Consider the following 14,588-nt stretch of genomic DNA (forward strand, 5'->3'; position numbering starts at 1 on the left):
ATGGCGGTTTGAATGGGTGACGTACGCATAAGAGATACATAAAAGCGTCCATCGGGCTGGACTCTTTTGCTTGTCTTTTCTTATCAAATATGTTGAAATAATAAGCAGAAGAATTTAATTAATTAAAAAAGAATAAAATAAAAATAAAATTAATGCGTAGAGATGACGGTAGCAAAACTATTTGGTTTTTATAATTATAAACTCTCTCCGAGTCTGAATCTTCGTCGTCGTCTCTTCCTCACACACATTCTGCATTCAGTCATGGCGGTTGCAAGCAGAGAGCTGGTGGAGATATTCAAGGCGAGGACTGACAAGAGGGAGTACAGAAGGACCGTCCTCAAGAACTCCCTTGAGGTCCTACTCATCAGCGATCCCGATACCGATAAGGCAATCCCGCCAATCCGGTCTTTCTGTTTTGCATTTTTTTTTTTTTTTTTTTCCTTGGTGTTGTTTACGATCATGTTATATCTTGTTTTAGATTTAATTCTCTTTCTGCTTTTATAGTCTCTGTTATAATCTTTAAGGCTCATCTCTTGTGTTCGTCAGCTGGTTTTCATTTTCATATTTCTTTTTCCAGTGTGCTGCTTCCATGGATGTCAGGGTGGGCTACTTCAGCGACCCCGAAGGCCTTCCGGGCCTTGCCCATTTTCTCGGTAAGTTTTTCTTTTGCTGAGATATTATTATATAGAATTATGGTTTTATGCATTCTATATTCAAATGCATATATTTGTCTGTTTTACCGTTAGTTTCGGTGCTACTTGCTTTACTGCAAATTTGCAATGTGGCTCTGTAAGTTTTTTCCATGGCCTTGTTCTTTAAATAAATACCCACAGATATTTTTTGTATAATTGAAAGCGGTTCAACGAACGCTCGTAGCTTCTGATGTGAAGTTGAAGATAATGAACTCGGACAACAAGTGCACATTGCTCTGTTTTGAATATATGTCACTTACTATATAAGGATTTTGTTCATATACGGATGAACTTAGCAAACATTGAAATTTTGAAGTGGGGTTAGATGCAAATAAGCTTTTTTCTGTCTCATTTTGTTTTTTTATTTTTATTTGCAGAGCATATGCTGTTTTATGCTAGTGAGAAATACCCATTGGAAGATAGTTACTCCAAGTACATTGCAGAGGTACTTACCACTCATAATTTGGAGGGATACCTATGCCTTCTTCAAACTTATTACTGCCATGGCTCCCATTTTTCTTTCTTCTGTTTTCCATTTTTGATTCGATGTCATTGTAGATTACCAACTCATGTGGGTTTTCACATTCTCTATCTGGTTGATTTTCTTGATGCATAGCATGGTGGCAGCACAAATGCTTTTACATCTTCAGAGCAAACCAATTATCATTTTGACGTTAACACTGATTGTTTTGAAGAAGCTTTGGACAGGTAGATGCTTTCCTTTCTTTTTTGGCTGGCTGTTATAATCATCAGTTTCGTCAGAATTGTGATCACCCTAGAATGTCTGTGTTTGCTGCTCAGGTTTGCTCAGTTCTTTATTAAACCTTTGATGTCAGCTGATGCTACTTCGAGGGAAATCAAAGCTGTTGATTCTGGTAAGTGTTATTTTATGAATCTTGGCTAACACCTTTATGCGGTTCATCTTAGACCTTTATGTCTCTCTGTCTCTCTCTCTCTCTGTCTCTTTCTCTTAGAGAATCAGAAGAACTTATTGTCAGATTTTTGGAGAATGAACCAGGTATTGGTTACTGTCCTTTCTATGCATATTTTATAATTGCAATACGCTCAATGTACTAATCTTACTTGCTCTCCTCGGAAATGGTAGTAGATCCTAACATAAGTGGGGCCTTCTATCTCTAATCTGCTGAGCTATGTAAACTCATGCTTAAGTTGCACAAAATTAGGAAAAAAATATTTAATGAACATATCTTCACAGTTTATGTATTTTTTTTTTAATTACTTATATTTATATATGTGAATTATACGATGGCATTTTGTTTTTATAGTAGTGCTGTCAATTGCTTCTAATCACATTCTCTCACTACGTTTGAAATTTGTCACCTTTTCAGCTTCAGAAACATTTGAGCATCGAGGGTCATCCATTCCATAAATTCAGCACAGGTCAGGATTTTATCTTTTTTCTGTTTCTATTATTAAGTAATCTTCATATTTTTACTCTACATGTAGTTGGTAGAAACTGATGAAAAGCTGGACCAAATTAAGATTGAAGACAAATGCCATCTCCTATTTTTACGTATTTTTCTTCTGGTTTTTGAGTCTTATGTAGTGAGTTTAAGATTCACCCGTTGTATGTAAAAAAGACTCATGTCCTAGTCATTTCTTACAATGTTGCTAGATACCTTCCTTGTGTAGGGAACTGGGATACCTTGGAGGTTATACCAAAAGCAAGAGGATTAGATACAAGACAAGAGCTCTTCAAATTTTATGAAGAAAATTATTCTGCCAATCTCATGCATCTGGTTGTATACGGAAAAGGTTAGTGATTAATTTTTCCTGTACACTTCAGGCTCAAAAAAATTATGTTTGCTTTTAAGCTATTAACAGCTATCATGTTATTTCCAGAAAATCTTGATGAGATTCAAAATCTGGTGGAGCATAAGTTCCAGGACATTCGAAACACTGAAAAAACTTGTTTCCGCTGTCCTGGTGAACCTTGCACATCCGAACATTTACAGGTATGCATACAAGTGGTAAATCATTTATGTGATTAGACAAAGTATTCCATATGTGGAACTCCAAGAAAAGAAACCCCGACAAAAAATATAGACGGTAAAGGCTTTTAGATATTAAAGGGATTATTATTATTTTTTTGTTTCTGTCTGTGTTTTTGTTGCAGGTTCTTGTCAGATCTGTCCCAATAAAACAAGGTCATAAACTGAGAATTGCATGGCCGATAACTCCAGAGATCCACCATTACAAGGAAGGTCCATGCAGGTACCTTAGTCATCTAATTGGCCATGAAGGAGAGGGATCTTTGTTTTACGTCTTGAAAACATTGGGTGGGTATTGCACAATATCAGTTTTTCAGATTTCTTGATTTTTACATGCTCAAACTTACATGATATTGATTTCTATTGCTACACCTCGAATATATAAGGATAATCAACATGTTGAGCATTTTACTTGACACTCTCCTGAAATAATTATGTGTTTCATGTACGTAGACATGCATCATAGAGATTATTAGCTTCCTCCTGGACTCCCTTCTCTTTTTTCTTTGGGGGCAGTGATCCCTTTCACTTGTGTATTATAATCACCTTTCTTTTCAGGTAAGTCTTTTGTGTCGTGAACTTGCTCACCATTGGAGCAAATAAGACTTTTGGGGAAGAAGTTGTCGAAATGTTTATATTTCAGCGATACTGTCTGCCTGTAATCTCATTTCGTTTCCCAGTGGGACTGGAGCCTGGATTTTTTTCACCTGTTACCTTGTGGAGGGTTTCTTGTTCTTTTGATTCTCCTACTTAAAAACAGCCTCTTCCATCTGCCTCTCACTTTTTATGCTTATCTAGGAATTAACTTTCTTCTACATTTGTCAATGGGAAAAAAATATGGCCAATAAAGGACTGATTCTCTGCTTTCAAGCAGGGGTGAGCGGCGGGGTGCACTCATCCACCCCACTCCCATCTGGGCAGTGCGGGCAATCCCACCCGCCCATGCTGGGCTGCCCTCGGGCTGGGCCTACACACACATATAAAAATTTTATCATCAAAACGACGTTGTTTCGATAATGAAATCTTTTTATTTTTAAAATGAATGCCAAAATGGTGTTTTTGTTTTGGGGGGGTTGTTTGTGGTTTTAATCGTCTCTCTCTCTCAGCTATCTCTTCTCTCTATCGTATTTTCAATTTTCTTGTATTTTCCATATAGATCACCAACTTTCTTGTATTTTCACTTTAGATTCTATATTAAGAAACCTAATAATATATAATAAAAAACTTTGGAATCCATATTAATAAGTTTATTATTTCTCTTAAACTTAGTTTTGATTTTATTTTGGTGAGACCACACTTTTGAAAATGAATAATATATAGAAATTATACAAAATTATAGGACTATAGGAAAAAATTGGAGAGACATTTTTAAGTATATTGGAATTTTATAAATTTTGCAGAGCATATAGGGATTGTAATTTTTTTTTTTTGGGGGGGGGGGGGAACATTTTCTATATTTCTAAAATTATGATTAAAAACTAGGGTATATTTTGATTTTTCAAAAACAATTTGTTTTTGGTTGGGGAGGGGGGGACAGTCGTGGGTGGCGGTGGGCTAATGAGGGGTCCGCCTTCGCCCCTGGGATACGGACGGGGGGCTCTACCCTCACATCCCGGGGGCAGATTGTAGGGGTGCAAACCCCACTGCCCATGCAGGGCGGGGGCCGGAATGGGGCAACTCCACCCAATAGGGTGCCGGTAGCACCCCTACTTTCAAGTAAATTCTTTGTGTTTCCCTCTCTTGGATTTGTTTTCTTTCAACATTTGTATTCCCTAGATCAACTCACCTCCTATGAACCAAAAAGTTGGCCTATATATTTCTCCCCGAGTTAGTTAGTTTTTCAATATTGTAATTTAGTTGGATTTAGGAAAGTAACATTTTGTTTCATAAATGTAAGAAAAATCTAAAGGGTGGCATGATGAAAAAGTGGAATATGTCTTTATGACGTTGGAATGATGTGTAATTTACGTATTGACTATCCTTGTTGACCTTCTCACAGAAGGGATAAGGTACGTTTAGCATACCTGCTCTTAGTGATGTTACTCCTGTTATCCACATATAAATATGAAATTATGGGAGTACGTTCTGTTTGTATGTCTTGCTTATTATTCTCACCACCTCTGAAAAGCCCATCTGATTCAGTTGCCCCCCCCCCCCCCCCCCCCCCCCCCCCCCCCCCCCCTCCAAAAACAAAAATGCAGGATGGGCCACGGGATTGTTTGCTGGTGAAGCAGATTGGACTTTGGAGTTTTCATTCTTCGGAGTAGTGATTGTTCTTACTGATGCTGGTCACGGTTAGTTGTTTTGAACTTTCAACATCCCAACTCAGCCCTCTTTTCTCTCCTCTATATATATTTTTTATGTGATTTGCTGATAAACATTACTTTTTATACTGTTGTGGTGTCTAATAACCTGGCGCATAGATTTGTTGACTAATGTTGATCTAACTGCAGAGCACATGCAAGATGTTGTTGGGTTGTTATTCAAATATATTCGCCTTTTACAACAGTCCGGCATTTGCAAATGGATATTTGATGAGGTATCATATGCATATTCTTGTGTATATTATCTATCATATTGTTGCCTTGTGTCTTCACAATGTTTCTTCATAGAGCTGAGTCAACTCAATGTGTTAATGAAGCTTTCATCCGTCTGCGAGACAAAATTCCATTATCAAGACAAAATTACTCCTCTTAATTATGCGGTCCATCTCGCATGCAATATGCAGGTAATTTGGGGATTATTTACTCTCTTTTTTTTCATTTTCCTTCGGATATGTAATCATCGTTTAAGCTAATTAATCATGGATTAGGCAACCTTGCCAAATTGAAATTGTGAAAAATATTCCTTTGGGAGGATTGAAAGAAAATTAGAGCGTCTGAAATCTCCCAAAAACTTGTTTCTTGGTCAGAAATAACACATAAATCGGGGATTAGTGAATATATTTTTTATCATATGCTTGATGACATGAGAAGCCGGGCACGTGTGGTTGGGTTTTGTGGAGTTACAAGGAAAATAGTCATTTGACCCAATCATGGTGGCGATGATCAAAATAGGCAGAGGGGGAAGTTGAGGAAGACTCGAGTGGCTGGTACGGGAGACTTCTGTGAATAGTAGTGAAATACTTTGTGAATAGTAGCGAAATTGTTTGAGTTAAGTTGTATTATTGAGTTTTGAAAAAGGAGAAAGAAAAAATTGAACAAAAATATTATAAAATTAAAAAATTGTTGAAATGTAATTTTTTAATATTATTTTTATTTTGAAATTTGAAAAAGTTATATTGTTTGTTGTATTTTGTTTGTAATGATTAGATAATAATTTGATGAAAAAGTTAAAGATTTGAAATTGAAAAGTGTAAGTATGTTTTAGTGATGTTTGGAAAGGAAATTATAAGAAGTTTTGAAATAAGATAAAACGTTTTCAACTTAAGTAAAAGAATGTCTGAGAAAGCAAGAGAACTAGGCACGGCTGGAGTATCCTAGTAAGGTTTTTGCCAAGCTTTGACTGGAAATGTACTTGCTCACCGCCATCCATATTATCACAACTAGGTCTTTCCTAGCTGATATAAAGCGTGACTCAGACATTTCATTGATTTTTACTCCAAATCTGACATATTTATGCATACAAGAAACCAAAAACCTATATTCCGCAACAGCCAACTACCCAGAACACCAAAGGGATTCTTGGGGAATGAGATGGGATGAGAATTTTATGAATAGTAGTAAGATGGTTTGTGAATAGTAGTGAGATAGTTTGAGTTAAGTATCTATTGGATTTTTGAAAAGGAGAGAGAAAATTTTGATTAAAAAATATTATATAATTAAAATATTGTTAAAATATAATTTTTTAATATCATTTTTGTTTTGAGATTTGAAAAAGTTGAATTATTTTTTGTTTTCATTTGGAAGTTTGAAAAAGTTGTAATGATTAGTTTGAAAGTATTTGTGTTTGAATGATGTTTGAGACGGAAATGAGATGAGATGAAAAACTTTTTCAAGCAACCCCTAAATCAATAACAAACCTTTTAATTCAACAAATTTGATTGCAAATTGTTGCATGAATACCAAAAAACAATCATTTTCCATTTTCTCCATACCAGTCCCCTTCCATGCTTGGAGGAGTGGATTAGTAGTTTTTATAACATGTTATGTCAATTGAGCTATAATAGGGGCACAGTTTGTTTTGTTTGTGAATTTACACTTTCTTTCTACTTTTTTACCATTTTGGGCCTGGCAAATAGACATATAGAGGAATTAGGTTATCAACTCCCCGAACAGTACTATAAGAATCGGTACTAAACAGCCCCCTGTAATTGTACATGCTCCCATAGCAATAACATAGAAGCTTATAGATTTATTTCTTTTGAAATGATCTTGGTTGAATGGGGATTTGCTGAATTTTCGTTTCCTTTATTTGCATTCGATGTTCTTAAGGTATATCCCCCAAGAGATTGGCTGGTGGGGTCATCCTTGCCCTCAAAGTTCAGTCTAGGCACTATTCAAATGGCACTAGAGGAGCTCTCTATTGGCAATGTCCGGTGAGTTTTGTACTGCTTAGAGAAGCTTTCTTCTTTAAAGTGTTAGTATTATTTTGAATGAGAAATTTTTATGTTCCATTACGGCATCTCCATTCTTTCATCCCAACATCATTTTTAAAGCTAGGATGCAATATCATTTTGTTTGTTTACCCTGGTAACTGAAAACAGTTTTAAATTATCTGATGCTCATTTGCCATTTACAATGAATTTTAAATGAACTTGTGCTATTACCTGTTTTATGCCCAGAGTCTCGCAGAATTCACCTTTTTTTTATTTCATCACAATGTTTACAGTTTCAATCTTCTGATTTGCATTTTTTAATTGATGGGTGTATAACAAGAATATATTTATATCAACAGTTGAATTTTCTCTATTATAGGAGGGGAAATGCTGTACAACAGCTTGTTTGTATTGTTATTCAGCCACCTAATACACAGCCTTATCCAAGTGTTTGGTGCCAGAAGCTTTAAAAAAGTGGCTGCCGCTTCATTTTGAATAAGATTTTTGTATCTCTTATTTGGCACTAATCTTATAATTTTGTCCTTATGATCATATTGAGTATGCTTTATTTTTTAGCTAAATTTGAAGGCATACCCAATCAGCATCTTTTGCCAGAAGTATAATTTCCAAACAGAATAATGGCATTTGAGAGCTGGAGATAAAATGTGCATCAAATTTCTCGCGTGACCATAGCATTTAATCCTTTCCATTGTGAATATGTTATACCTTGCTGCCGTCTACAAAGTTGATATTTAGTTGGGTTTGCAAATTCAATACTAGTTTCAAATTGACAGCCAAACAAACCAAAAAAATAGTACTGAATTTCAAATAAACCTATGTGTTGGTTGGGAAAACTGTTAAAAGGAAAACTGTTAGAATGATATTCCTAGTCATATTCCAAAATGGAATAGAGGATTGACAAAACTATGGGATGGAATAGTACATAGGGATTTGGTAATTTCTCATTATCATCATATGGGCTGTTTTCAATTTTCAAACTGAGGCTCTGACATGGTTGAGTCATGGTAGTTTTCCTAATGACTATTTCTACAGAATCTTTTGGGAATCACAAAAACTTGAAGGTCATACAGACAAGGTTGAGCCATGGTATGGAACTGCATATTCTGTGGAGAAAGTTACTCCCTCCATGATTGAGGTTGGTAGACAAGTTGGACTTAAATGAGAAGTTGTTTGGCTTGTTGCTTGGTCAATTGAGTTTAGTTTAGGAAGTTTAATTGCCATGAAGGTAAAAACTTGACTGCTGTTTTACATTTGTATTTTTATTGCAGGAATGGATGCTATGTGTTGTTAATGATAATCTGCATCTACCAGTTCCCAATGTGTTCATCCCTACTGACTTGTCACTTAAGGGCGCTCAAGAGATGGTCTGATAGATATTATAAGTTTATTCCGTGTGGCTGATACTTTCTATTTCTGAGTTTCTGATTTGATTGACCTTTTAAACAGGTCAAATTTCCAGTTCTGTTAAGAAAGTCATCATGTTCAAGATTGTGGTACAAGTCTGATACAATGTTTTCTACTCCTAAGGCATATGTTAAGATAGATTTTAACTGTCCCCGTGCTGGAAACTCCCCTGAAGCACACGTTCTAACTGATATTTTTACGCGGCTATTAATGGATTACTTGAATGAATATGGTGAGAAGCTGAAGTTCATTAGATTTCTCAAATTGAAAGGGAGCTTTTTTCTTTTTAATTTTCCTATAGATCTTTTTTTTGAAAGATATAGCATGCAAAATAAACTTTGATGATTCATTTTCAGCGGTGGTTTGTTGTGTTATTGTTTATGGTTTTTCTTTCCTGACTAGAGCTAATTGTAACTTGTTTATTTCAGCCTATTATGCAGAGGTTGCTGGTCTATACTATGGCATAAACCGCAATGATTATGGTTTTCAGGTATCTTGATAAAATTGTCACTTCCCAAGATATTAGTTACAGTTGTATGCATTCGATAGTTATTTATAGAAAGACTAATTCTAGATACAATCGTAGTGAAGTGCGCAAGTGCCGCACAATCATTTTGAAAAAGAGTGGGGTCCACTATTAAAAAATTAGTTTTTTTTTCATGTGGGTCCCGTATTTACTTACTTTTTTCAAAAAGATTGCGCAACACTTGCACACTACACGACTGCAAATATCATTTCTAAATAGTATATGCTGTCTCAGTTTCTTTATTAATTGACCTTGCCTCTGGGTTTTATATTCTAATGATATTAAACTCAAGGTTTAATTTTCAAATTTTTCTATTAAATCGTACTCTTGAATTTATTAGGCTATTTGGAATTGCTTGGCTCATGTACTTCTCCAAATTCTCTTCATCATTATAGAAGATTTATCCATTCATGTGTGTGTCTGTGTGTGTGTGTGTTTTGTTTCAGGAATACAAGTGATTTCATTGGATTTGACTGGTGAATTGTTGTCAATCTGATGGAAATAAATAAAATGAACTGTATTTATGAGACTTGAGATAAATTTCCTCATTTTTCTAAGAATATTTGGCCTTATGTTCATGATTGGAAACCAAATTTTTTTCTTTGTGTAATGCCTGTTTGCTCTATTTGTCTGGTTTTCTTCTTTAGGTGACTCTGATTGGTTACAATGACAAACTGAGGACTTTATTGGAAACTGTACTGGGAAAAATTGCAAGATTTGAAGTAAAACCTGAAAGGTTTTTTGTGATAAAGGTAATTCTCATTTTGCCATAAAGATCTCAGCTTTATATCTTATTTCATATTGCTATGATTTGCCTTTGCATAAAAGAGAATCACCTTTCAGAATGGTGTGACGGTGTCCCAAGAGTTGGGCATGGTATTCATAGCTTGTGCTGTGATTTTTACTCCCCCCCATCCCCCACAAAAGAATGACGGCTTCATTATTTTCAACCCTTTGCTGTGATCAAGAGGCTTGATCCATGGATTGCATTTTTGTCTCTATTTTCCATTGCTTCACTCCCTAGTTCCACATAGTTACACATGCATAAACCCATCACTTTTCTGATTCAAAACGAAGGGAAACTTTTTTCTGGAGATTGGCTTAAGAATTGATAATTGGATTTGTTGCAGCAGTGATTATGAATATGAGATGGTTGGTTGTTCGGTTTTGACCTGGTTTCATTATTAAACTTTATTTTTGTCTCTTTGTTTTTCTTGCTTTAGATGCTATCCAGACTATCACTCTTCATTTGAATTGCCTCTGTTGTCCCTACATGTAGCTTCCACTTCTGTGTGTAACCTTTACATGTTTTTCTTTGTAAGTAAGAATAAAGTAACCTTAACATACTGCCAACTGGTTTGACTTTTCACACTTTCGAGAAAGAAAAGACATGTCAATAAATATTGGCTGTATTTGAAGAACAACAGAACTATATCAATGCCTTTTAACTGCACCCCCATTGCTTAGTAAAAGAAAAACCTGCGCCCTATTAGTTTTCTACCTCAAAACCTTTCGGTGGTAAAATGTTTCTGTCAAAACTTAGACATCTATACTTTGACCAAGTACAGGGAAGCTTAGTACATTATACTACTTGACATGTACTATGCCCTCCTAGTTCCATATCCATTTCTTCTCATGACTGCATCATGGCCCTCCAAAATCTCTAACCCTGGTGCCCAGATATATTTTAGAGCTTTATTGATGAATTCATGTTCCTCAAGGGGCCTTTCTCCACACTTGAAGGTGCTTATTGGTCTTTTTCTTTATTTTTTTCCTTTCAAGTTCTTAATCTTGCAAGGACAAAACACTTTTAGGTAGGGTCCTTGTAGGCATTCTGTGCATTTGGGCTTCTGCCTTATAAGATTATCTTATTAAAACGAGTAGGGGTATATCCACAAAATGTATTATTTTGAGTATTCCACTTTGGGTATTCCACAAAATGTTAAATATATGCATTTTTTAATCAGGAAACCCTAACAAAGGAGTACCAAAATTTCAAGTTCCAACAACCCTATCAGCAGGCTTTGTACTATTGTTCTTTAGTACTAGAAGACCATAAGTGGCCTTGGATGGAAGAACTTGACATTCTTCTCCATCTTGAAGCTGAAGATCTTGCAAAATTTGCTCCAGAGTTGCTCTCAAGGGCCTTCCTTGAGTGTTATATAGCAGGTTCCTCTAAGCCTATATCTTTGTAGACATTGTTGTTTAATGACAGCCATTCTTTTCCTCATTTTGATTTCATTTCATGCCTACTCGTTTTTCCTTTTTTCTAGGGAACATTCAAACCAGTGAAGCAGAGTCAATGGTCCAGTATATTGAAGATGTTTTCTTTAGTGGTCCAAATTCTGCATGCAAACCTTTATTCCCGTCCCAACACGTGACAAATAGAGTGGTTAAACTTGAAAGGGGCATGAGTTACTTCTACCCTGCAGAAGGCCTTAATCCAGATGATGAAAATTCTGCTCTTGTCCACTATATTCAGGTAGTTCTATAAATATATAAAAGATGATATTTTCCAATCAGATGCTACCCTTCTAATTTCTATGAGTTCCTAATAACATTTATCACTCCTTGGAATAATAACAGTTAGCCATCATCTTTTTACATCAGTTTTCTTATTCCTTGATGTTCTGTGGTAGGGTGAGATTTCCTCAAAATCATCTGTTAGAAAGTGGGCAAATCTACTAAGCTGCCATTTTTCTTTTCTAAAACTCTAATTTTTCCTGAACTAACTTTATGTTTAAAAATTCTAGGGAATTTACTATTCCATAAAATTTTTTTGCACTAACCGCCATTGGTAGAAAGTGAAGAACAATTGATTTAGAAAAAAGGAAAGGTAGTATGAAAGCGTGTGCATAGCGCCATCAGAACCTCTGATATAATGTTATTTCAAAAATGAAACCTATAATGGTCACTTCCAATTTGTATATCATTTTTAGAACTTATACCATTGACCTTTTTGACATTTCGTTGGAGGTGAAATATCTCAATGGTGGTTTTGATATTATTCGTCTTTGAAAAAAAATGTACAGGTTCATCGTGATGATTTTCTGCTGAATGTGAAGCTTCAGCTTTTTGCTCTAATCGCAAAGCAATCAGCCTTCCACCAGCTTAGATCAGTTGAGCAGCTTGGGTACATCACTTCTCTCAGGCAGAGGTGTGAAACATGTTACCCTAATTATTAGACCCTGCATGGAACATCTGCCATTCTCTTTTATAAGTTTTGAATTTTTACTCAATGTAGGAATGATTCTGGTATCTATGGTGTACTGATAATCATCCAATCTACAGTGAAGGTATACAACTTGATTTCTTTTCTTCCCACCGTTGACTCTTTGCCTAATCTTGTGTACTCTATCGACCTTAACAGGGTCCTGGACATATTGATTTGAGAGTTGAGGCATTTCTCAAGACATTTGAAAGTAAACTTCATGAGATGACCAGTGACGAATTCAAGGTGAGAGATACTTTTGCCATAAGCAATTTTCTGTCTGTATATGGTCTTTATCATGATCTACATTAGTGTCAGTCGATTTCAATATCTTTTTTGAACAATTGTTTATAACTGACACTTACTGGCCCAGTCAAGCTAATAATATAACATTTTCTAAATTTTGGACTGAAATGTTGTCAATTGAGTTTTTATAGCTATTCGGTAATCACAACGATTTATACATATGTTAAGAGTAGTTAGACCTTCCACACAGTTAGTTCAGCAATTCTTTCCCGATCCATGTTCCAAATTTCCAATTAGAATGATGGTTGCGTGCTTCATTAGTGGAGTTTGGGTTATTACAGCATGAACAATCGTGCAAAATATCAGCTTTGGGCTATTACAACGTGAGCAGAGCAGTCATGGAAACTTTAAGCTATCTTTTGAATGATTAGATAAATTTATCTTTTTCTTGTGGCAAAAATTTTTCATGGCTTACCCTCAAATTTGGTATTCAGTGGAATATGGTGGACGGAGGTTTTGGAGACTTTGGGTTGTTCTTAGGTTCAAACCCTGATGTTTTTATGTGAAAAGTTATCATTTATAGAGCTTTGATGATTAAATGGATCTAATATCTATGGTGATTCATCTTAATTTGTGATTGAACTGCTTCTGCAGAATAATGTGAATGCATTAATTGACATGAAGCTTGAGAAGCACAAGAACTTAAAGGAAGAATCTGGATTTTTCTGGCGAGAGATTCATGATGGGACCCTCAAGTTTGATAGGAAAGAATTGGAGGTACGACTTTTTCTATCTGATCTTTTTTTGTAGTTGCTCAAAATAATTATTGTCGGGTACCATCAGTGACCCTTCTATTTTAGATGATGATGATATATTCTGGGATAAGTGAAATTGATCAAGAGGCAAAACATCGTACAGGACTTCTCATTTACACTTCCTGACCTCTTTGACATGAACATAGAAAGATATATACTCACTCAAGGAGCAAGAGCTGATTAAAAAAAAAAAACCTTCTTTTTTTATGGATTGTGGATTGTAAGTAGTCGATTCTTATGGATGTTGCCGAAACAGGTTGCAGCATTGAGGCAGCTAACACAACAAGAATTGATAGACTTCTTCAATGACCATATAAAAGTTGGCGCATCTCAGAGGAAGTCATTAAGTGTAGGAGTGTATGGAAACCTACATAGTTCGGAGTACACAGCAGATAAAAGTGGACCAGTGCACTACTCGGTGAAAATAGATGACATATTCAGTTTCAGGAGATCGCAGCCTCTTTATGGTTCATTCAGAGGAGTCTCTGATCATGTGAATTAAGTTGTAGAGAGTTGAGCTCCACCATAGTTCAGCAAAAAAACAGTAACTTCTGCCTTTCAAAATGCTGCAAAGCTACTCATCTGAACCTTAGATTTGGTATATATCCATGATGTCGATTGGGGGAGCAAGTGCATTAGCTTTTTCTCGAGATTGAAACTTGTGCATGTCCTGCATGCATGGCACCAAACTCTATAATTTCTCTTCTCCTCCTTCATCCCCTCAGGCATGGGCTGGACATGCATTTAAACTATAAACTGATATGGGAATTCTGTAATAGGCTTTTATATAGAGCCTTACTCTCTTTTATTTCTTTCTGTTTCTCAAAAGTGGAGGGTTGCTCTTGATTTTATTTTTTAAATGTGTTCTATTCAGTTTTCTCTTCTGAAACTACAATTTATTAACGTCTCCATCGGCTTCCTTAGTTATATGAGGAAAGTCGTACCTCCTTGATATCCTCGTGCAATTTGGTAACTGGGCCTCTTGTTTCGTACGTGCATTGAATGTAAGTGGGTTTGCCCCCATAGAAGTTGAGAGAAATGTCATCGCCGTCCATGCATAAAATTTTCACGTCCTATGTGCTTATTTATTTACCATGCACATTTCCCTTCTCAAGTACATCACC

General features: G+C 35.8%; 1 protein-coding gene across 1 annotated transcript; it reads left to right on the forward strand.

The window, feature by feature from the left end:
* The first annotated feature begins 195 nt into the window (after nucleotides 1-195).
* On the forward strand, nucleotides 196-14,292 carry LOC121268394 (insulin-degrading enzyme-like 1, peroxisomal). The gene is made up of 26 exons (XM_041172653.1): nucleotides 196-387; nucleotides 578-653; nucleotides 1,070-1,137; nucleotides 1,309-1,400; nucleotides 1,494-1,567; nucleotides 1,667-1,710; nucleotides 2,042-2,093; nucleotides 2,346-2,468; nucleotides 2,556-2,668; nucleotides 2,830-2,992; nucleotides 4,906-4,998; nucleotides 5,158-5,243; nucleotides 5,346-5,432; nucleotides 7,138-7,241; nucleotides 8,295-8,397; nucleotides 8,531-8,626; nucleotides 8,709-8,898; nucleotides 9,095-9,156; nucleotides 9,840-9,944; nucleotides 11,160-11,361; nucleotides 11,466-11,674; nucleotides 12,225-12,349; nucleotides 12,437-12,488; nucleotides 12,563-12,649; nucleotides 13,304-13,426; nucleotides 13,721-14,292. The coding sequence occupies exons 1-26, from the start codon at nucleotides 262-264 to the stop codon at nucleotides 13,964-13,966; spliced, it is 2,901 nt and encodes a 966-aa protein (XP_041028587.1). The 5' UTR covers nucleotides 196-261; the 3' UTR covers nucleotides 13,967-14,292.
* Nucleotides 14,293-14,588: the final 296 nt, after the last annotated feature.

Source organism: Juglans microcarpa x Juglans regia, chromosome 5S, assembly GCF_004785595.1.
Source record: "Juglans microcarpa x Juglans regia isolate MS1-56 chromosome 5S, Jm3101_v1.0, whole genome shotgun sequence".
Lineage (NCBI taxonomy): Eukaryota > Viridiplantae > Streptophyta > Magnoliopsida > Fagales > Juglandaceae > Juglans > Juglans microcarpa x Juglans regia.